We start from the raw sequence: 24,652 nt of genomic DNA, 5'->3' as shown, positions 1-24,652 counted from the left end.
GGATCAATCTTGACTACTCTATACCATGATTCAAGATGGGAAAGGGGTGCAAAGCCAGTGTCATCTGTAGCTTTGTCTCTCTTTCCCTTTGTGGGTTCTGTCTCTGAAGCCAAACATGTTCTGAAGATCTAAGCCTTTTAAGACACCTTAGCGTCTGAGAGTTCCTGATGAATACAATGCAAATTATGGCTGACATTATGTTATTTTATATACTTAATTATGGGATATTGTGGGTATTTAAATTATATGCATTTTAACTAAATTTAAAACTAATTTTAACCCTTTTTTATATTTCATACGCTTTCTGGCCAAGCACTTTATGACAGATAAAATAAACATTTTTAAGTATATATTTAGAAAGTGCATATACACATGAGATGATACCATGTTTTCCCAAAAATAAGACAGGGTCTTATTTTCTTTTGACCCCTGAAATAAGCTCTTAGCTTTATTTTTAGGGTGGCGTAATTATTTTTGTGGTGCAGGTGGTGGTAAGCATGGTCACCTCATGGCTGCTGCTATGTTGCAATATTTTCAGAGATGGCTTATTTTGGGGGGAGGGTTTATTTTAGCGCATGCACTCAAAAACCCAATTGGGCTTATTATCCAGGGAGGTCTTATTTTCAGGGAAACAGGGTAGTAAGTTCTTTGCACCTTTACATTATTTTATTTTTAAAAATTGTTGAGCTATAAACTGCTTGACTGATCTGCTGCTAGAGATCATAATGTGAAACTGTTGGCAGCATGTGGGATTATGGGGAAATAGGATTACACAAGAGCAATGAAAAGAGTAACATGCAAAAGAGCAAAACTGCAAATGATTTTTTTTTTACAAAGTGAGCCATTTAAAGAATGGCTCTGCTGAACTGAACATTTTGAAAATGGTGCCCAGGTAAATTGAAGATTGATTAAAGAATACTATATTTTCCAGTTGTCTACGGCTTTTTTTTTGTATCTCAAATCTTTCAGAACAATCCAGATAAAATCTCCATTGTGAAGTTGAGAGTAAATTATTTGCTATTGTTTCTTTAATGTGAAATATTTGAAATTATTTTAGCCACATTCAAGCTATATACTTAAAAGTGTAGAACTTTTTAATTTTTTCTAATGAAAAAGAAAAGCTTTTTCTAATTTTATAGGGAAGAATATTAAGCTTTAAAAATATGCACAACCAAGAGATAAATCCAAACCATTTCATTACCTCTTCTCCTTCTTCAATATGGTAATCTTTCCGTTGGTTTGGCCCGCCAACAAACATTATATTGAGCTGTCGGTGATGCCTGCAGAACAATATTTTTTAAGCATAAACTTTTTAAATACTTCATTCAATTTATTGCTGTCCCTTTCTCATGGCAAAAAAAAAGTGGCACATAACAGTAAAAGTATTTTGCTTTAATGTTAATAACCATAGATAGCAGCAATCATATAAAATACTGAACAATTAAGGGATAAAATAATTAAAGTATTTAAAAACTGTGCAGAAAAGTGAAGAATGAGGTGGTTGCAGGTTGTTTTACTAATGGTGCATTGCTTCATTCAAATCAGAAGTAACTTACACCCTCGTTTATTTTCATGGACAACTTGAAGAAAACAATACTTGCAATATGTAATTCTTTGCTTTTAAATTCCTTGGGCAGAAAGACATCTTCAGATCTACCTCCCATGTTTTGTTTCTTTTGTATTAGTCTATTGAGCATTAATGGGATATTACCCTTATTTAGAAAACGGAACCAAGTAAATGAAGATAATGAGGTAATCATATAATCTATAAGTAAAATTCAACCTAGATTGAATTCTATTGGAGGCTTATTCAGATAGAATGAAAAATATATGTTTCTTCTAGTTAATGCATTTTTATGCCACTAACTTTTTGGCATAATTGTATGGACTTGGCAAACTTATGTGTCTGTTTTTGATTAACTTCAGTTAACTATGTTGTCCAAACCAAACAGCAGTTACTGTCAGCTCAAGGGTAAGGAACTATAGTACACAAATGCTATTATGGCAAGTTTTATAAGTTAAACATTCCATTTAATTCAACAAAAAATATTGTTTTGTTTGTTGGCACCTATACTGTATATCTTTTTAGGAAATGATACCTGCTTATGATCAGAATACAATATTGCAACATAAAATGTATGTGTATGTGTATGTGTGTGCGCGTGTGTATGTGTGTTTGCTTTAGTGATTCCCTTCAAAACAGTTGTTTTGCATATTCATTTGTTCTAGAAAAACATTGATTAGAACTTTAGACAATATATACTAATTTGTACTTTTAATTTCCTATTTTTCCTCCCATTAAATAAATTGATCTAACTGCTAACTTCATATAACAATAAATGTAACACAATGAGTACATGGATTATATTTTTATACAGGATGTTCCCTTTTTTATTGTTTAAAATAAATAGAATTTGTAAGCTGTGTAAGAGTAGGAAAAAAAGAAGACAACATATGAATTTTAGGCAGCAGAAGTTTGTAACTCAAGGCTTTTGCTTCCAATATTTCCCATTTATTTTTGTATCTTTCATATACCACCTTATCATCTTCTCCATACCCCACTCTAGATTATAACTTTTGTAACAAATAGTTGGAAAACAGTTACAGAAAACTTAAATTTGGAACTAAAATATTGCTATAAACATGCACTTAGACAGACTTAGGAATTGGCAAATGGGAAGTGATGAAGACACGAACATACTGCACATACAATACATGAAACCTAAGTATGTGCAATGTCAGGATACAAGTATGTTAGGGCAGTTTTGCTCCAGAACCTCAATAATAATTTTTGCAACAATCATAGCTAAATATGTAAGTCTAGATGCATGTGTTATAAATTAAGACAATTTATACAATCTACAGACTATTTTGATATGAGAAATGCCAACAGCTTCTGGATTAAAACAGTACTTCTATAGAATAACTGCTATGGATTTTTGTTTAAATTAGAATCCAGAGTTGTAATTTATTTATTGATAAATATAATGCAACCTTTAGGCTGGCTTAGCAAGAGACCATAACCAAACATCAATTGTTTTGTCAGAAAGTTTATCCTTGCCTTGTACAATCTTTGAAAAATAAATAGTAGTAGTAATAAAAATAACAATAGTACCCACCACTTACATAAGCTTATTGCATACTGGAGGCAGAAAAGCACCTTTGTTTTCTTCTACCCAGTTCTTTACATTCACAAGTGTGTCCTCCATGACCCAATAGCAATATGCTCCAAAGAAATTGGTATACAATCTTACTAAGTCTGGCAACTGTTTTATAGGCTATTGCAAATGAGTGTCTCTGTATAACTGGAATGCAGTGCACTCTCCTCAGCTGATGAGTTTGAGATACAAAAGTTTATTTAGCTGATTTAGCTGATTATTAAGCCGAAAGGCATTTTCCACAGTTTAGCCAATGATCAACTCACACATTAAAAAGTACGGTATGTCTAAGGTATCTTCCTTACAGAAATTTGTTCAATTTTAATAAAGAGAACGCATTGGCAGAATGAATTATTTTTCTTCCTCTATTTACCCTCACATATAATAAATTCTTAATATCTGGTCTATGTGTAACATAACATTTCAAGATAGAATGTTTTCTTAAATCAGTTTTTATCTCTATCAAACATTGCTTTCTAGAACTTGTGTGTATAACATATATTTTCTGATAAAAAAGCATATCAATTTAGATTTAGATTTTATACAAATAAAGAAAATTTGTTTTACAAAATCTTACAACTGGCTTTAAAGTACATGATTATGGAAACATTTACAGCAATTGCCACCAACTTTGATAGTTAAAAGGAAATTAAATAAGTAACAAAGGATAAAATTATTGGGAGATACTAATAATGATTATCATTAATGGTTTCATTTCTCAGATCTTCTGTCATCCTGGAATGTACCCAAAAGCTTTCATTATAACTGAGTAACCCTCTTGCTTTGAGGTTTCAAGGTTACTTTGGTTGACACTGCAAACAGCCACATTTGATTGTAAATACAGAAGAAATAACTTGTAGAGCATAGACAAGTGGATTCCCATAATTACCACATTGCATTTACTATTCTTTTCCTGTCACTCCTGCTTACTTCCTCCCTTATTCCTTCTCCTTACAATTAAATGAATGAATCCGAATAGCAGAAAGATCCAAAAGTGAGTTCCATTTTGTTACTGTTTTGACTGATGCTATTGTTAAATAGATGGCTGAGTTGCAGAACATGCCACAATTACACATTTCTGTTGTAAGCTTACTCAAATATCATAGGTAAAGCAAGTATATAGAAGAGATCAAGTATCACTCACAGAAAAATTATACATTGTTCTTCTATAAAGAGGTAGGCAGGGGACCAAGATGGCATTTCACTGTGAAAAGATGACAGGCACATTATGCCTATGAAATAGTTATTCCTCCCAGTTTTATCTTTGGCCTATATCTTTTGGGAAAATTTGGAGAGCTATAAAAAAGCAAAGTGTCAATGCTGTAGCAATAAATACGTACACAACAAAATAAAAATATTTTCAAACCAGCTTTGACTCCAAATGGCTAAATCAATTTCAATTTTTTGGCAGTATTATGGAAGTGCATTTCCTTTTCCTTCTAGGATTTTTAAAAAACTTTTAGTCAATCTGACACTCCCAGGTGGTACCACATCCATCTAATAAAAAACCAAAACGATTCTAAAATAGAATTTAGAACTGATTTGATTTCTTTTCCATTTCGCCACCGATTATTGACAATATCTGATTTTAGTTATTTGCTCCATTAATCCTATAGCAGCAATGTCTGGTCAGCTGGACTTTGTTTCTAGATCAAACTTTGTAGTGTTTTTGTTTATGCAGTATATTTTGAGTGTAAACCTTCTATTCACAGAGCAGTTTGCTATTTGATTTGATAGTAAATGGCATCATTGCATAGTGATGAGGCTGACCGCACTAAAGATTATCAGCAGAAGTGATAAGATTATCAGCTTCAATAACCCACTCAAAGCCAAGGGTTGAGGTTCTTGGTAAACTTTTTTGGCAGCTGTTTGGGCTTGAATGTCTGTGTGTTTTTGTAAAAGCTTAATTATGGATCTGAAAAATGAATTACCTGTTATCAGTTTGAATTATGAACACTCACTTATCTGCCAAAGATGCCTCTATTATGTTTTATATTGTTAAAAGAAATAAGGGGGCACACATGGGGTGGGCCATAGATGAGCTTTTTAATTTCTTGGGTATCTTAAGGGACAAAAGTTTTCATTGTTATTTTCCAAATGAAAGAAATTTCTAATATGAGAGAAAGTTCAAACTCATTTCCTTTGCTCCTACTTCTTTGAACGCCTGCGATAATATACTCAAACCTGGGGACGATCCTAACGCACCCACCCCAAAGGTGTTAGATCGAGGGCCGTCGATGCGGGTCACGGGCAAAAGGCAGCGCGCCGCTAGGGATTCCGTGCCGGCTAGATGGAGAGAAGCCCAACTTCCCCTCGTTCCTCAACGGAGTTTTCTTTCTCTAGCCTTTCTCGGCCACGACATCCACCCGTTTCCCCCAAAAGATGCGAGTCCTCTCGAGTCTCTACTGAGGCTTTTCTTCAGCGCCTGTCCCACCGGCTGGCGCGCCTTTGCTCCTTAGGGTCTGTTTCGCGTCCTGCGCTTCTTCCCTGCCCGGAGATGGTGGTCAATTACAGGCCCCATCCCGCGCTGAAAATGGAGTCTCGCAGCGTCACGGCCGCGCCAGGGCCTAGTAACGGCCGTCGCCGCTAAAACGCGACGGCTGAGGAAGGGGAAAGAGAAAGCCGGTTCTCCGGCAACAAATAGAACTCGTTGCTTCTGCCTTTTTAGTGCGGGACTTCTTTTGGCCTGGAAATTCAGAGCAAAGAGAGAAACGGGCGAAAAAGAAAAAGTAAGATCGCGCACTGAAATGGCGTCCGCCGCGGTTGAGCCCTTGATAAAGCGTTCGGGAAGAGTTGATGTCAGGGCTCCAGTGGCGCAATCGGTTAGCGCGCGGTACTTATACAGCAGTACACAGCAGAGCAATGCCGAGGTTGTGAGTTCGAGCCTCACCTGGAGCACAAGTCTTTTGGGACCGTTCGCTTTTGGGATATTTCCGTGCATTTATCAACAGCTCGGTTGCTACGTGCTGCCACCGATTCATTCTGTGTAGAGAGCTACCGGGCGAACACAAGTCATGAGAATTGCAGTAATTCGCAGAGGCGCTAACTTTAAAACTGCTTATCAAACTGAAAGTTGCTGTTAGTGAATCTTTTCATTAGTATAAATACAATAGTTGCAGTTAAGAATCAGGTTTTTTTTTCAGTATTTCATATTCATTATTCTGGAGCAGAAATATTCATGTGATTTGATTTCATAGTATACCTGTTTTTTTTAAAGATATTACATAGAATCTCACAGCTAGATTCCAATTTTAGGTTGAACATGCCAATGGGAAAATTAAACCCATATTGAATGATTTTACCCCAATGAAATCCTAGAATTAAAATTACATTGTGTGTTCATTTTACAATTGTTACAGGCATAGTTAAAATAATAATATAGGGTAGTAATGATCAAGCTCTGTACTTCAGAACGCCAGTGTTTCCCAAGATATCTATGGTCAACATCTGAGAAATAATACTTCATTTTTACTCTTGATAGATTTTGGATCCATTCAATTTTACTTTATCCATGAAGAAGAAATGTTCATAAATGTCTCCTCAGACAATAGGAAAAAATATTTAAAAATTAATTATTAAAAAAAGGATGATTAGCCATAGTGTATCTAAGTTTTGAAGGCCTTGCCACCATTTCTTTCAGCCTATCATTATGAAAGGGCATTTTCAGCAACAAGTATTAATGTAGGTGGATTTTTTCGGAGCAACCAATTCACGCCAAATATTGATACAAGTACAGGTAATCCTTGATTAATGACTGGCTGCTTAGCAACCATTCAAAGGTACAGTGGACCTCTCCAGAGTTAATACTAGTCATGTAATTGCATTTTGGGCGCTTGGCAACTAGCTCACTATTAGGGCTGTTTGCAGTGTCCCACAGTCTTGTGACTGTGATTTTTAGTGTTTTTTTACTGGCTTTTGACCAAAAATGCCCACTGGGAAAAGCGGGTTTGCTTACCAATCATCTCGTCTGCTAATAACCACTGCATTTGCTTAATGACCACAGCATTCACTTAACGACTCAACAACCATTGCAAAAAAGGTTGCAAACTCATAGTCACCCACTTAATGACAATCACACCCTGAAGACCATAATTCCAGGCTCAATTATGGTTGTAAATCAAGGACTACCTGTATATGCTTCTCATTAAGGTATGTAAATATGTAACATGTGTAGCAAAATAATTGCATAAATACAATCAGAAATCAAATTTGCCTAGAGCAGGCCTGAATAACATGAACATGTGGCCTACCAAGGAGTCTTGTGAAACTGTTGATGCTTTTGGAAAATTCAATAAATCTATTACTACCAAACAGTGCTTCTTCCTTAAAAAACAAATGGCCTCGCCAACATCACCAACTGTCATTACTCCTATACTGTTAGTCTTCAGTGCACAACCACGATTGGACTAGAATATCAATTGCTTGAGCAAAGTGGCCATTAAGCAACCACATGACTTTTTCACTTAACAATTGCAATCCCAGTTCTCCAAGTTGTGTGATTAAGCAGCTGTGCAAGTCATTAAGCGGATAGAGTGAAAGATATGTCTGCCTTAGGAGGACAGACAACTCCCGTCTGCGTGCAGTAGGGATTCATATGCTGGACTGGAAAAATGGATTTCCACGTTGTTTTTTCAGTCTGTCCTCTTTGTGTGCAGAAGGGAAACTCCTGCACTGAGCTAGAGAAACAAAGCAGGGATTATGAAGAACTTTGTTTTGCTTCTCCAGCCCAATGCATAGGATCCTCTCCTCTCCATTTCTTCAGTCCAATAATGGATTCTGACCCACCCCTGCCCAGTGCATGGAAAAATATTTTGGCAGGTGATAACAGTTTCATACTACCTTTCCTAATGACTTTCTCAAGAAGTAAATAGATATTGCAAATAGTCATCGCATGATCACAGGGATTGGCAGTCTTGCCAGTAAGTGTGGATAAGTTGCCAAGCTCCCACATTACGATCATGGGATGCAACATTTTACAACCAGTTGTAAGTGGAAGACTACCTATACCATATAGTTTATTAATGCACCACCACTCTTTTGTGGCCTGTGATTATTTTTAAATTTATCAACATGCTCTTTCCCTTTTACAAGGTCTGCAGGCCTGGCCTGGATGCCCTTACTTCTTAACTTCTTTAAAGCTAATAGGAGTCATAAAGAAATACAAGGTGCACAATGCTTATTTAAAGGATCCAAAAATAGAAAAAGTCTCATCCAATAAAAACAAATCATCCGTAGCAACGTTTTGTTTTACACAAAGCTAAAGAAATGTAATTTTTAAAAATCTTTTAAGTGAGTCCAGGTATTCCTCGACTTATGACCACAATGAAGGCCAAACTTTCTGCTGCTAAGTGAGAGAGATGAGTTTTGTCCCATTTTACAACCTTTCTTGCCACAGTTGTTAAATGAATTATTGTAGTTGTTAAGTTAGTAACACAGTTGTTAAGTGAATCTGGCTTCCCCATTGACTTTGCTTGTCAGATTGCAAAAGGGGAATCACATGACCCCTGACAATGCAGCTGCCATAAATATGACTCAGTTGCCAAGCATATTAATTTTGATCTTGTGACCATGGGTATGTTGCAAGTTCAAAACTGTGAAAAACAGTAATAAGTCATTATTTTCAGTGCCATTGTAACTTCAAATGGTCACTAAATGAATTGTTGTAACTTGAGGACTATTTGTAGTAAATGAGATAGCAAAATGGACAGTGTACACAGATTCAGTACATACATTTATTTTTAAAAGGCAATTCAGTTTCTATCCCCCCCCCCCACGAATGTGAAAGTCTGTGTATTAAGTGGCACTATTTTTAAGATAAAAAGTTAAATGACCAAACCTAAGGACAAAAGCGAGCGTTTGAAAAACAAATAAATATAAAGGGCGGATTTCTGAAATAAAAGGCTACCTACAGTAATAAAGGACGTGAGGTCATTGTAAACATTTCTGACTTTTCTCAGGCAGAAAGTTCGTGGCAAAATCAAATGCAACAATCGCAGATACTAGGGAAACGATAACATTTCCATTATCAGAACTGCCTCCCACACGGGTAGAAAAGCCACCACCTTCTTCCCATATGCAAGTCCTGTCAAAAACCCGCTGGTTTAAAATGAAGAATTGGCCAAACTCTTCCTTTCTTCCGCTCTCGCTCTTCCTTCCAAACCCCGGGAACGTGACGTGCAGCTCATAAGCGCGCGATGAAATGAGTGGGGAAACCCGGGGAAACGCCCCCGTGCCTGCTCACTCTTTCGCCCTACCTCCCAATTCACCCCTTCTTTGTAAGCCTCCTTCCTAACGCGTTTTCTGCTACCGATCTCCCGTCCCGCCCTTCCCTTTTATCGCTCGGGCTGCGCCTCCGCCCTGTTCGCATCCTCAAGCCGGGTGAACGCAGCGCCTCGGCTGGAAGTGCTTCCGATTCGTCTGCGCCCAGCTTCGTTGGGGGGTGGCGGTGGAAGGGGAGTTTCCAGACATTTTTCTTGGACAGGCCTCTGCACGTTGCAGGCTTGCAGCCTTCCCGAGGCGCGGCGAAGGAAAGTAGCCTTGAGCTAGGCACCCGCAGGGGAAAGGCTCACTGCCCTGCTCTCACCCCACCCGGTTACTTGGAGACCGGGAGCTCGGTGGTCTTGGAGGGTTTCATGGCTTAAGGCAGTCTCTCTATCCCCCCCCCCCACCACTTTCTTCATGTGCGCTCGTATTGTACAGTTTGGGAAATAGAATAGAATTCTTTATGGCCAAGTGTGATTGGACACACAAGGAATTTGTCTTTAGTGCATATGCTCTCAGTGTTCATAAAAAGACAAGATACATTCGTCAAGAATCATAAAGAAGAACACTTAATGATAATCACAGGGTACTGTTGGAAGAAATGTCCAGCTCCAAGTGGGGAAAAAGACACTGGAGACATGGAAGTTGCTTGGAAAGATGGTTTTAATGGTGGACAGGACCACATGGCTTGAGTCCTGAACAGAAAAGGTGATCACATGCTTCAATGTTGGTGGAGAAGAGAAGGGAGGAAGAGAAGCTGAATCCCTGGTTTTATGCCCTCTCTGGCCTTTGATCTTGAGCTTGTATTCTGATTGGTTGTCAGACTCCCATGGGCCCACGCAGGGGCAACTCTCTAGGCTGTGTTTTGGTTGAGTTCTCAGATGCCATGTGGCGAGTTGGGTAAAGGGCCAATATTATCATGCCTTAACCCCATCACTCTGGAGCTGAAGGGGAGAACTCTTTATTATGTGGACTAGCTCAGGCTTTAACGGCTCATTGACAAAAGGGGATGGGCAGGAAGCTGCAGGCAGCTATTCTGTCTTTTAAAACATGTTTCTTCCTTTTCACATCCAGAGAAATATTCTGCCTTTTCAATATTTCCTAGGATATTTCATTTTTCTGGGAGAGGGCTGGGTAATAACTTCCTACAGTACAAATAAGCAATCAGGAAACAATATCAATATAAATCGTAAGGATACAAGCAACAGTCATGCAGTCATTAGTGGGAGGAGCTGGGTGATAGGAATGGCGAGAGGACTAATAGTAATAGTAATGCAGCCTTAGTTTGACAGTGTTGAGGAAATTATTTGTTAAAGAACCAGTTGAATATTAGCAGACTTGGCTATGTTTGCACCTACGCTACCAATATTAGGCAGGTCAAGTTGGCCTACTCTTCAGAATGTCTTAGATTCAGAAATATGTATCAACGTGTAAGACAAAACAGGGATGGGCAGATGCTGCTGTTCTCTGCCTTCACTTGCCCATTACATTGAGGGGGGGGGAGATGAAATAATGCTCACACCATCTCTGGATTGAATCCAGATTTTCTATCATACGTGGTCCTCGATTTACAACAGCTCGTTTAGGGACTGTTTCAAGTTACAACAACACTGAAAAGTGACGTGACAATTTTTCACACTTACGACCTTTGTAGCATTCCTTTGGTCACTTGATCAGAAATCAGGTACTTGCCAACTACTTCATATTTAGGACAGTTGCAATGTCCTGGGGTCATGTCATCAGCTTTTGCAATCTTCTGATAAGCAAAAGTCAACGGAGAAGCCAGATTCACTTAACAACCATGTTAGTAACTTAGCAACTTCAGTGATCCACTTAACAACTGTGGCAAGAAAAGTTGTAAAATGGGGCCTAATTCACTTTAAAACATCTCACTTAGCAACATAAATTTTGGGCTCATAGTCGAGAACTACTTGTATTTGGTAGAACAATGTTTTTCAACCTCAACATATTTAAGAAGTGTGGACTTCTACTCTGCCTGGAGAATTCTGGGAGTTGAAGTCCACACATCTTAAAGTTGTTGAGGTTGAGAAACTTCCCTAGAAAAACCATATCAAGAAATTGTGAGTTAACTTAAAGTTATTTATGCACACATTCCCTGGTTTTTGGTGCGTTTTCTCAAATCCCTATGTTTTCCAAATAGAAATCTGAGAAACAATTCTTGAATAGGTTAATGATGACATTTTAATATTTGAAATATGTATATGTTTTACTTGTGCTATTTTGTTCCATTGTTATTGAATAGCGCTCATGATGTTACTCCAACATGGGAGCAGAAGTACAGGTAGTCCTCAACTTATTTTTGGAGTCGAGAATTTATGTTGCTAAGTGAGAAATTTGTTGAGTGATTTTTGCCCCATTTTACGACTTTTCTTACCACATTTGTTAAGTGAATCACTGCAATTGTTAAATTAGTAACATCGTTGTTAAGTGAATCTGGCTTCCCCATTGACTTTGCTGGTCAGAAGGTCACAAAAGGCGATCACGTGACCACTGCAACCGTCATAAATATGGACCAATTGTCAAGAATCTGAATGTAAATCACATGACCATGGGGAATCACATGACCATCATAAATATGGACCAATTGTCAAGCATCTGAATGTAAATCACATGACCATGGGGATGCTGCAAAGGTTGTAAGTGAAAAATGGTTACAAGTCACTTTTTTGTAACTTTGAACAGTCACTAAATGAACTGTTGTAAGTCGAGGACTACCTGTATAAGTTTGCTAATTTTTCAATATTTTAAGACATCCACAGCACAATCTCCAATTTTCTTTAAAAAGAATAGATGAAATAAAATGGCAAAAACAACTGCAGAAGAAGAGTGGAATCCTTCTGTGTTTTGTTCCCTCCTAAATAAAGTATTTTCATCTTTTCCCAGGGGAAAGGGGTATCAGTTTTGATGCCTGAGCAGAAATGAACTGTAGGGAATCAACAGAGTGGTGTTTAATATTTACCTCCCAATTAAGGTAAGTTCTCCTTTGTTCTATGGAATGCACAGAGTAAAAACACACAAGGGCGAATCCACTCCCTTCTTTATTAATCACTGATACAAAAAGTGATTTATCCATTTTCGTCACACTATTATGCATATGTATATTAATCATTCATCAAAACAAGTATGGCTTCTGAAGAGTAAAATCCTGCTTTTGCCATAATTGTTGGGACTGTGTTTCAACATGGCAAATTATTTGAATTTATATTGTCTGCTTTCTACAATCTGGACAATAGATGGCGGTGTGATCACATGGATGGACAGGAAATTCACCCTCCCCCCTCCCTCCCCAAAACAAGGAGAAAACTGTTCCAAAGTTTCTAAAAATAATACAGGCTGCTTGCCAAGCATTTACAATGTTTGTTCCTCAGAGCAAAAAAACAATAGGCCTGCGTTCCAGTGGTTAGAGAGAGAAAAAACACAGCAATAATTGGATGGACCACAGGGATTGTATATGCCTGCATGCTTGTGTGTGAAAGAGAGGAGGGAGGGGTGGAAGTCCTCCAGAACCAATGTTTTAAAAACGACCTGTTAAACTTGAACAAGATTGGAAGCTTTATAATTTTGAATGGTATTTGTTTTATTTCTGCATGTATTTAGCAAATGAATCCAGCTTGAAAATGAAGTGAGATGACAATCCTTTTGTCTGCAATTAAATGTTTAAAAAGTAAGATAACAAAACCTTTCTGACCATTATAATGTAAAAGACAGGGGTCTATTGCCCATATTTTCTGCCACGACCTTGTAAAGGAGATTTAAGTATTTAGTATTTAGTATTTATTGAACATTTATAGGCCGCCCTTTTCCCTGAGGGGACTCAGGGCGGCTTACAACAATGAGGGAAGGGAGTGCAAGACAAGACATTAAAAGAAAAACGTGAGTAAAAAAATAACCATAAAACACAAGATTCACTCAACATTCGGGCGGGGTGAGAGTAAATCCTATCCCCAGGCCTGACGGGATAGCCAGATCTTGAGGGCCGTGCGGAAGGCCTGGACTGTGGTGAGGGTACGGATCTCCACGGGGAGGTTGTTCCATAGCGTCGGAGCTGCAACTGAAAAGGCTCTCCTCCGCGTAGTCGCCAGTCGGCACTGACTGGCGGATGGAATTCGGAGGAGGCCTACCCTGTGCGATCTGATGGGACGCAGGGAGGTAATTGGCAGGAGGCGGTCTCTCAGATAGCCAGATCCACTACCATGGAGCGTTTTGTAGGTGGTAAGTAGGACCTTGAAGTGCACCCAACGATCAACAGGTAGCCAGCGCAGCTCGCGGAGGATCGGTGTTATGGGGGCGAACCGTGGTGCGCCCACGATCACTCGCGCGGCCGCGTTCTGGACTAGCTGAAGTCGCCGGATGCTCTTCAAGGGCAGCCCCATGTAGAGCACATTGCAGTATTCCAGCCTAGAGATCACAAGGGCTCGAGTGACTGTTGTGAGGTGAAGTGAAACAATGTTATTTTACATAGAGGGAAGCACACAGTGGGGTACTTCAAGGTTCTATCTTGAGGCCCATGCTCTTCAACATCTTCATAAATGTACTAGATGAGGGGATAGAAAGGGAACTCATAAAATTTGCAGATGATACCAACCTGGGGGAATAGCTAAGACAGACCTAAGATTCAGCAGGAACTTGACAGATTTGAACATTGACCCCTATGCAACAAGATGCTGTTTGGTAATGAGAAAAGTATTTAGGCAGGATAAACCAAATGCATAGGTGCAGAATAGGTGGTACTGATTCAACAGTAGTAACTGAGAGGGAGTAGGTGTCCTAGTGGACCACCACTTTAATCTGAGCCAGCAATATGTTGCAGCTGCCAAAAAAGCCAATGCAAATTCTGATATCCACAGGGAGAAGATCAAGAAGTAACAATGCCACTTTAAACTGTTTTTAAACTGTGTTTCCCCAAAAATAAGACCTATCCCAAAAATAAGCCTAATAGAAAAATATGGACCTAATTGAAACCCATAGAAAATAAGCCCAGGGGGATGGTCGTGGCCAGCACAAGAGGTGGCAAGTGTGCGGGGGCCGATGGTAGCAGCTGCAGCTCACCAGCCCCTTGGCACAGTGCAGATAAGTCCAAGTGCAGAGGCAGGGGGGGGGGAGAGGTGATCTGGACATACTGCACGGCTGCCTGGCTCACAGAAGGCTCATGGGAGGATTGCGTGTTGGCACTGGCAGCAATCTACTGGGGGGAGGCAGGCAATCCTGATGCTCCTCTCAGGCATGTATCCTGGTACGGCCGCAGGCAAGCTGAGAGGTGAAATGGAGTGGGCAGCGCATTGGGATCGCCTGCCTCATCCTGTGCTCTGCCTGTGAGTGCCATGGTGCAAGCCTCCCATGAGCCTCCTATGAGTACGTCCGGATCACCTCCCCGCCCCCCCCCCCCAGTCCCTCTATCTCTTGTCTGGTTCCATGCACACTTTTCACCCAGTGGGAGACTAACACGGTAGTGAAGCCATATTTGGAACACTGCATGCAGTTCTGGTCATCATGATATAAAAAAAGATGCTGACACCATAGGTACAGAGGAGAGGAACAAAGATGATAAGGGGACTGGAGGCTAAATCATATGATAAACAGTTGAAGGAGCCTATTAAAGAGAAGGATTATGAGGGATATGATAATTGTCTTCTATTATTTGAGGGGCTGTCACAGAGAAGAGAGGCTTGACTTATTCTTCAAAGAACCCGAGGGTAGGACAAGAAGTAATAGGTGGAAGCTTGTTAAAGAGAAGTTCAACCTAAACTAAGGAGAAATTTCCTGACAGTGAGAACAATTAATCAATGGAATATCTGGCCTCCCAGGGCTGTGAATTGCCTCATCACTGGGGGTTTTCAAAAATAGACTGGACAACCATTTGACCAAGACGGTTATCAGTCCTCCTGCATTGAGCAGGGGGGTTAGACTAGAAGACCTCTGAGGTCCCTTCCATCCCTATGATTCTATGTTTTTGTAATGATCAAGAGACAAAGAACAACATAACTTTTAAAAATATTTCAATTCAGGTTTGGCTCATAATCATTGTTAATTCTTATAATTTGCTTACATTGCACTGTTTTGTCTTGCTAGAATGAATACAAAAAGATCTTCACATGGATGAAATGCATTGTATTGCAAATTGCTGATAGAGAAGCAAAAAAAGCTGCTTCCAATTATGTGCTGAACATATGTGCAACTATATGCATTCACCTTGTTGAATGTACCTACTTTTCTATTGTTCCTTTTGCACCCTGGATATGGATGTGTTTTACAAATTATATCTTATTCATCTCCACCACAAACCCTTGTTCTCTTCAGCATAATAGTGTCCTTTGTTTGTGGAAAACAAATTACACTGTATACAGTATTCAATGGAACTTCCTTCCAAGGTTATAGAAAAAGGTAGGATGGGCTATCTTTTAAGCTCTTTTTCACAATCTTTTTGGAATCAAAACCCCCTAGTGTCTTTCACAAACATATCCCGTCACTCCAAATGCTATGGAGATCAATTTATTTCTCCCCTTCCTTTAAAAAAAAGAAAATATAGAACTATACCTGTAAAATAATAGTTTTCCAAATGCCTGTTTTCATGCATGGTTCAAAGCGGTCTATATTCAATTATATTTTAATATAAGAGCAGCACTGGGTAAAAATACCAGTTATCTTGCAAAATATTCTATTGTAGTTAATTTTCAAACATGAACAATATCAAATGTTATTATTTTTATTCCTACTATTCTTTCAAAAACATTAGGGCAGTGCACAAAAGAAGTTTCCCAAACAGCAGTAAACCATACCCAACTTAAAAGCAATAAAATATAAAAGGATAAACTAAAGAAAGTATGCAGAGAAATTAATACACGATTGAAGCTTTATGTGTAAAGGTGTTTTTCCCAAAGTCATCAAATTGAGCTGGGGTTAGACAAGAAGGACTTAGAGGGTCATCTTAGATTGTATTACTTTAACTGATTTCCGTGGAAGATAAAAAACAAGTTAGCTGCAGGAAAATCAGCAGCAAGATTAACATGAGAAGATGAAGAACAATAAGCTCTTGGGTGAAGTGGTTTGGATTAATTTTTTTCCTTTGAAGAAAGCTACACCCTTTGTTTTCCATGCAGAGCCAAACCCTCATGGGTTTTAGTGTAAGCTAGTGCTTGGTGGAGAAATTCTTTTGAGTAAGGCCCAGATTATAGGTCACAGTTTGGAGGTAATACAGCAACTTGTTGAAGCTAAATTGGTGGGATGGGAAACATTCCACAAACCCTAATCTGTTTTGAGAGTAATGCATATATTAATAGTGTTTCCAGTCTATCTACTCAGAAGAAATCCTAACAACTTTAGAAGAACCTTGAGTTTGTTGAACCTGTGATACAGGACCCCAAACATCCCAATGAAGAGAATGTATGCTAAGTGACCACTGATTTAGCATTCAGAGGAATCCTCCCAAAAACATATCCAATAAGAGACTCTCTGTTCACCAAGCTACTCAAAAACCACTACCTCTTTTCAAGGACATTTTAAAGAGAAAAAGTCTGCCCTGCATATATTGTCAGTACTACATTACAATTGTTTGTAATTTGTTTCATTAGGGTCTAGAAATGAGAAATAGAACTTTTTCCTTATGTGTTTTGGCTCTCATGAAAATACCTTCACTATGTTTTATGGGAGGAAGCTGTCTATCAATGAAACTACCCCCTCCCAAATCAAATACCAATGAACACTTTCCCTATACACCTTGCTTTAATCTGGATCACTACTTTCTGAAGCTGTGAAAAAAAGGGAAATCCTACCCCAGTGCCATAGATCCATATATTTGATTTCACATGCAGTCTGGTCTCACATGCAACGAAGCATGATTACATGAATAACTAGATAATATCCATGAAGATATGAAAAAAATGTCTGTCCTGACTCCGTAAGGGTTACTCACAAAATAAATGTAGATAGGGTTTCAATCTTATACAGTGGGTTTAGCAAAAAGTAAATTACATCTGCAACAACTCCCACATGGTTTTTTTGGGGAAAAAGCACAGTATATCTCCAATCTCAATATAATTAAGCATTTTAGGCAAACTGATTTTTTTTAAAAAAAATGTGTCATAAAAAAATGCTTCCCTCTTGTAATAACTAATGAAATGCCATCAGGTGGTTGTGTTTTAACTATGGATTATTTTAGGCAAAAGGACACTAAAACAACTTCAGTCAAATGAGAACTATGCTATGTTGATAGTAAGACTCATTAAGAATCTTTGACATTTGTTATGAATATAAGTAATGACTGTGGAAGAGATGCACAAAAGCTAATTGTAACCAATTGACACACTTTCTACAAGATGTAATGTAAAGGTGATGATTTTTTTTGTGTTGTTTGTTTAATAAAAAAAAAATCTTGCAAAAAACATTTCCCTCAGTTTTATAACATCAAATCCTAATCTGGATTCTTTCTTGCTTGGAACATTTTCTTCAAGAAACCAATTCAGAGCCAAAGATGGTCCGGAATTCACACATACTATACTAATTTAAAGCTTAATTATAGTATAGGTCAGCTAATTCTGTATTCCATCTACAGCACTTTCTTAAAACTGGCTGCAAACTGTGGAGACTAATTACATTTGAAAAAAAAAAGTTGCTGTGTTGAAAGATAGGTTGAAGTTGTGGGTTGATATATAATTCCATTTTCTCTTCCCCTCCGAAACACATGAGAGTTAGCATGGCCAAAGGAGAGGCCTGTTTATTCTCTGACCACCATGTGCATAAGAAGAGAAGAAACCTGTTGGCTGAGTGCATATCTGGGCAGAGATGATCTGACTTTATTTCATTCTTCACAGCCACCCATTTATTTAAAAATAAACTGAGAAGGGTATCTGTTGTCTTATCCACAATTCATCCATCCATCTTTGTAAGCAATCCAAAATGGGAACACAAGCTCTATTGTACTCTGGAGCTGGGGTCACCAACCTTTTGGACCACAAGGACCACTAAATTCATAATGTTAAATCCTGCGGACCACTAATATAATTTTTTTAAAATAGATAAATAGTATTTAGTGCAAGATAAAAAAATGCAAATAATTTTTCTGTGGATCACCAAAATTTTGTTGCGGTCCACCAATGGTTCACAGACCACCAGTTGGTGACCACTACTCTGGAGAATAATGTGCAAATACTTCTGATTCATTGTGTTCAGTATTCACTGGTAGCTCTTGCTGGGAATGGGAAAATGCCAAACATGATAATATATCATTTTTCCTTTGCAAGATGGGAGATATACAATAATGACAAGGATTACCAATTGCCATACTTGTCTAACTGTAGTGAGACTGGTTTTTTCCACCTCTTCGGAGGTGTTGGGTTAGAACTCATAACTTTCTGCTGTATGACAAAGATGCATGGGAAATAACAGAGTTGCAATCCACAATCGCAATTCTCATAAGGACCCAATTAGGGAAACAGGAGGTTAATTGTTTTAAAAGGGGGGTTGGAAATCTAAAAAGAGGCAGTAGATGGCAATATTGCACTCTGCACTATCTCCTGTGACTAAATCAGGCCCCTTTGTTTAACTCCTCCATTACTGTTTAAAATAGCAGCAATCCGCTAAACCAAAATAATCGAAACTTTATTGAAAAATGTTTTGCAAAGCAGATTTTTACAGATTATGCTAATTGTATCTTTTGGAGTTTGGGCAAAACTCCCCAGTTGTCATGTTGGAAATTCATCATTTGAGTCTTAAAAAGCAAAACTGGAATTGGTCATACAGTTTAATTGAAAACAAAGTTTCCACATGAAGAGTCTGAAAAATTGCTTGGAGCACAGGAAACTATAGCAGATAGCAGATTTAGATAGAAGAGTACTCTCATCTGTAAAGTGTTAATGTCCCTCCTGGTGCCGCTCCCCTTTTCCAGCTTTCTCATAGATGTGAATATTGAAAATTAAGATCATATGTAAAAGAGTGCAAGTCACTTCCTCTGCTGAATATTGTGGAAGCAAGCAGATTCATCACTAACTAACTTTGTCTACAACAGCATTTCTTAACCTTAGCAACTTTACAATGTGTGGACTTCAACTCCCAGAGTACCCTGGTTAGCACTGTCCTAGAATGTTTAGACCCCTTATGGAAAACCTTTTGGGCTCAGAGTGTCAAAAAATTGAAAATGTCTCTATGTCTCTGTCTCTCTGTCTCTCTCTGTCTGTCTCTCTCTCTCTCTGTTTCTCTCTCTGTCTCTCTCCCAGGCAGTGTCGGCTGGCGACCCCCAGGGAGAGATCCTTCTCTGTGGGAGCGCCTTCCCTTTGGAATGAGCTGCCCCCGGAGCTTCGCATAATTCGTGACCTCCGATCCTTCCAGCGGGCCCTAAAAAGTTGGCTTTTCCAGCAAGCCGGCCTGGCCTGAATAAAATAAATTATTAATTTTAATTGTTAATTTTAATTTAATTTCTAAATCTCATTGTAAATGTCTATTGTTTTTTTTTTTTTGGTTATTCTATTTAATCTTTCTTTTAACTTTTGTAATATGTGTTTTTATGTTGTACGCCGTCCTGAGTCCTTCGGGAGAAGGGTGGCATATAAGTCCAATAAACCTAAACCTCTCTCCCTCCTTCCCTCCCTCCCTCTCTCTCACTATCTATTTCCCTCCCCCATCACAGAGACAAACTAAAGAGAAAGAATTTTCTCCCCCCCCACACTATTTGTTCTGAACAACAACACTCAACAGCAGAACCTCTGCTGCCACTTAAAAAGGTGCCCTGTGCTGTCCCTGGGGATCTGCCACTTGCCACATATCTTCGGGTAATGTTCTTTTTCTGTTGACAGATCCCTGTGTCTACCTAAGGCTGCTCTTCATTCATGATCCTTCATGATCCTTCATTCTTGAAGTGGATTCACATAATGTTCTTCTATGGCCTCTGCAGCCTCCAAAAACAGTGCAAAACTACGCCTTGTTCTTGCACATTTTTTGGAGTCCGCGGAGACCACGCAACTTCCACGGAACCTAGAGGCCACTAGAGAGCACAACCTATTCTTGCATCGCCTCTGTAGCCTCTGAAATCATGTGAGAACAGCGTGCCTATTCAAGAATAGCAATGAACAATGGCATATGACCCAGAACAGTGGTGTGTTTCCAAGTTTTTTACTACTGGTTTGCTCTTGCGCAGAAGCGTCCGGCAGGTGGGCGGAGCATCCCACCATTGCTACTACCTGTTCCGCTACCGGTCTTTGACCCAGAACATTGTGGGTGTCGTCTTTGACACGTGTGCTATAAATTCTTCGCCATTAGTTTAGATTATGATAAATGTTTGGGGAAAGAAGGAAAAAGAATTGCGATCCACTGTTAGTCTAGAAGTAGTATCATTACAGGTTGCACAAAAAGCACTTGTTTATAGTTTCAGAACAATCAATAATTAAATTAAATGTAGGTATAGGAGGCAAAAGCTAAATACTTGAAACAGCTGCCCCCCCCCGCCCCCAAAGTAACTCTTGGTATGCAGAAAAATGAAGAAGGGGGGGGGGAGTTCTGTCTTATACAATATTTTGCCTGACAGTGAAGTTTTGCATTCCCGTCAGGTAAATGTAGCTATTGCTGAAGGACCAGGCAGCACAACTGCAGGCGAAGTATTCAAAGAAATGTAAATATTTTCAACTGAACATGAGGGAGAACAGTGGAGAAAAGGAACTGGCAAAGTGGAGTTCTGCTTGGCAGGAATGAACTTGAGAACCTAAATGTCCCCTTCCCATGCGACAATTCTATGACTGTAAGCATAGAGGGAGAATTCCATGCCAGCATCTCTTGCCATGGTCTGACATGGCCAGTCCAAGAGTTTTGCCTGAGGCGAAATGCTAGATAGTGCTGCATATAGAATTTGGCTGAGCTATGCGACTACTACTGAGGCTTTTGAGGGAATCCAGATCAGGTTCTATGATTAATCTGCCCTTCAACAGAAGAGAATGGGTGGGTGGAAAACCAGGGGACTAGCTCTCCCACCTGAAGTAGTCCCCTCCCACCTAAAGGGCTGACCCTAGATCCTTCCTGGAGGAAGATTTCCCTTAGGACCATATTATATATTATATAGCTGCAGATATAATAACCATTAACATTTCATTTTCTATACCAGGAATGGGCAATTAATTTTCCCAGGAGGCCACACAGGACAGTTGTGGAGAGCCAAACAAATAGGCTGAACTTAATCTGTTACCAATGCACACGTGTTGAGGGAGTGGCTCTTTCTCTCAATAGCCAACTAAAGGAACACACTTGGTTTCTTCTCCTGCCTCCTGCAGCACACTTATTTACATTTTATTTTCTAACTTCCAATTGACCTCATGTGGGTTAGACAGGGAGAGCCAAAGGGCCACATAAAATGCCCTGTTTGCTCTATACACTTAAAAAAAACACCTTGCATGTTACCTACATATACATGTAGGTAACCAATCAATTAGTTGGCCAATCAATTGTAAAATTATCAGGTGGCTTTATAGCATTGGACAAAACTTGCTTTGTTTTTTATTTATTTGGATTTATGCCCCCCCACACACATCTTTTGATTGCCCAACCCATGCTTTTAGGATGAGGCAGGTTTTGTATCTAAATAAACAGCTAAACAAAGCAAGCTACAGATGCAGATGTTGAAGTTATAAGGAAGGAAAAGAAAGCATGGTGATTAAGGGCAGGGCACAGCTGCTCTAAGCTCTGTGCTGGCAGAGAGCCAAGGCATTATTGTGGTAAATCTAATGGAGAGACCTACTGCTAAATTTGGAGAGCTGGTGTGGCTCTTTAAAAAGTTCCTCTCAGTCTCAGCAAGCAGCACAGGAAAGAGACCAAACAGATGGAAATTAGTATCTACTGGAAGGATAAAATTATGGCGTAAGAACTTGCAAAGAAGAAACATCATTTTAACTTTGCTATTAGTGCCTTGCCATTAGCTTATCCCAAATGAACACGACACCCTCAGGGGCATTGGGGATTTGGAGGAGAGGGGTTTTTCTAAAAAATCATGATAACCGCTGCTATCATCTTCCTCCTCCCTCTACTCCAACTACCAAATCCTTTCATTTACTTAGAACATTTACATGACAATTCCCACAAGGAACCTTAAGCTGTTTCACCAAAAAAATCAAAATGAAAAAAATGCTAAGTTCAAACAAACAGATGTAATTAAAATATTACCTAAAATACCCATGCAAAATTTAATAACCCAACAGAGAATTAAGTTCACAATCAAGAAATGTAAAATATCACAGCTGTGTAAAAAGCAATTCCTTATTTAGAGGCCTAGAAAAATAACCATATCTTTTCTGAAACTGGAAAGATGGTAAAAGACATTGCCAGGCATGTCTGGGAGGACACCCTGAAGTTGCAAGGTGCCACTGACAAAGTCTATTCTTAGGTAGTCAGTCCATGAAGTATTGTCCCTGACGGTGGTGGTGGTGGTGGTAAGAGGAAAGATACACTCCATGCAGAATGTGCATCGGGATGTACTGATGGATTAATAACAGTATATCTTAACCATGGCAACTTCAAGATGTGTGGACTTCAACTCTTACAATTCTTCAGCCAGCATGGCGGCTGGGGAATTCTGGGAACTGAAATCCATACATCTTCAAGTTACAAGATTGAGAAACGCTGCGTTCATGTACTAATTTTCCTTTCACTCTGCTTCTCTTTTTTAAAATATAAAATTCTTTTTATTTTTGTGCTTTCTAAAAAAAGACTGTATCAATATACATTTCTATGTGTACTTTGTCTAAAATAGTAACTTCAGTATGAACCTTTTCTAATACACACACACACACACACACACACACACATATATATATGCAGACTAGTTTTCTTCATAATGTTTTGCAGTATATTATTCTCTCCCTTCCACCCTTACACTTTCTCTCTCTCTCTCTCTCTCTCTCTCTCTCTCTCTCTCTCTCTCTCTCTCTCACACACACACACACACACACACACACACACACACACACACACAAAATCAGGGCGTGCTTATTCCCAACTGTCCACATTTTGCAAAAACACTTTTAATGTGATTATGAAAAGGTAAGTGTGTATTCATGTATGGGTTCAGGAAGTTCAAGTTAAAATTAAAACACAAAATAAATCATTTTGTTTCTCATACAGTTCCTTGACTGTTCCAATAGCCCTTCATTGTCAATAGGCTATTCATGATATGAAAAAGAAAATGGGCTGAGTTGAAAGCAAATTAGTGGAACAGATTTTCTTGCATTCTGTGCTCTTTCAAGTATCAGTCCCACCCCTGATTTGTTTTGTTAAAAGAGGCAGCTTAAGTTAAAACACTGAGTCAATAGGAACCTGAACAAACATCTCTCATCTTTCCCCCCTTATCTTTTGTCACTTAACAGTATTTAGGATGTGATCCTATAGCCCAAACCACTCTGCTGAATCAACTAGGTATCATAGAGTTAATGTATTTGTCTATATGAAGGTCGGTAGCAAGTGGCCAAATCATTCTGTGCCATGAAAAGGACTGTGAATGCAAGTGAATAAAATTGACAAGGAATGGCAAATACCACATGAAAGAGGAAAGAGAAAGGGAATCCTATGTGATAATCAGGAAAGTATTGTGGAATTTCTACTGATTGATTGCCAGACAATTTCATTGCTGACCCCACTAATGTCCAGACTAAGAAATCAACTCCACAGGAAGCCTAAACTACTTTAATTCATATTGGCTGTAATAACAGAATTTTGCAAATGTGATTGTAGTGTTCCTCCCGTTGCACTATAGAACTATGAAATATGGAAACATCTGCCTAAGATGCTTCTGGATATTCTTTTGTTTCCCCTGACTTAAAAATGTTTCATCCCCCTTTGCTTAGGTAATGATTCTTGATTATTTCCATTAAGATCATCTTCTGTATTCTCTAAAATACAGTATGTCAGCCTATCCTGCTTGATAATACTATTGTGAAAATAAAATTAAGAAAATGCTGTTCTAATTGTGAAGGGTTAAAACATGAGCTACAAATGTAAGAATATTTATTGTGTGCATGTCATGTATAATGGCTGACACTCAACAGGAACAAAGCCTTTGTTTGATCAGTTTTTATCCGCAAGCTGCCCATTGAGTTTTGGAAAGCCTTACATGGTAGAAACATAGTTACCTTTATACCTATCCTACAGTCAAGCATAAGATTGGACAATTGGATCAGAGTGCCTTTTGGCATTGCCAGAGTAAATGGTGGCTCAGTTAGCTACAGTCCACTAGGCAAAACAAGAAG

At 38.9% G+C, this 24,652-nt stretch overlaps 1 protein-coding gene and 1 non-coding gene across 4 annotated transcripts in view; one reads left to right on the top strand and one right to left on the bottom strand.

Moving 5' to 3' along the window:
- The window catches only part of HAAO (3-hydroxyanthranilate 3,4-dioxygenase), a 35,225-nt gene extending 29,617 nt beyond the window's left edge, over positions 1–5,608 (bottom strand). For 2 of the 3 annotated variants that reach the window (XM_087717712.1, XM_087717711.1), the window contains exons 1-2: positions 3,127–5,608; positions 1,202–1,280 (exon numbers count right to left, since the gene is read on the bottom strand). In XM_087717712.1, the coding sequence (XP_087573838.1) occupies positions 1,202–1,280; positions 3,127–3,209 (162 nt within the window). In that variant the 5' untranslated portion in view covers positions 3,210–5,608. Of the gene's footprint in view, positions 1–1,201; positions 1,281–3,119 lie in introns of all 3 variants that reach the window. The other variant, XM_087717713.1, reaches the window with a different exon arrangement.
- Positions 5,609–5,962: 354 nt separating this feature from the next.
- Positions 5,963–6,056, top strand: TRNAI-UAU (transfer RNA isoleucine (anticodon UAU)). Its single transcript has 2 exons — positions 5,963–6,000; positions 6,021–6,056. It is a non-coding gene; the product is annotated as a tRNA-Ile (tRNA).
- The last annotated feature ends 18,596 nt before the right edge of the window (positions 6,057–24,652 follow it).

Source organism: Thamnophis sirtalis, unplaced genomic scaffold (assembly GCF_051295495.1).
Source record: "Thamnophis sirtalis isolate CommonGarterSnake01/CBP01778 unplaced genomic scaffold, rThaSir2_p1.2 scaffold_6, whole genome shotgun sequence".
Classification (NCBI taxonomy): Eukaryota; Metazoa; Chordata; class Lepidosauria; order Squamata; family Natricidae; genus Thamnophis; species Thamnophis sirtalis.
The sequence above is the reverse complement of the archived record's forward strand: the minus strand, read 5'-3'. Positions and strand labels throughout refer to the sequence as shown.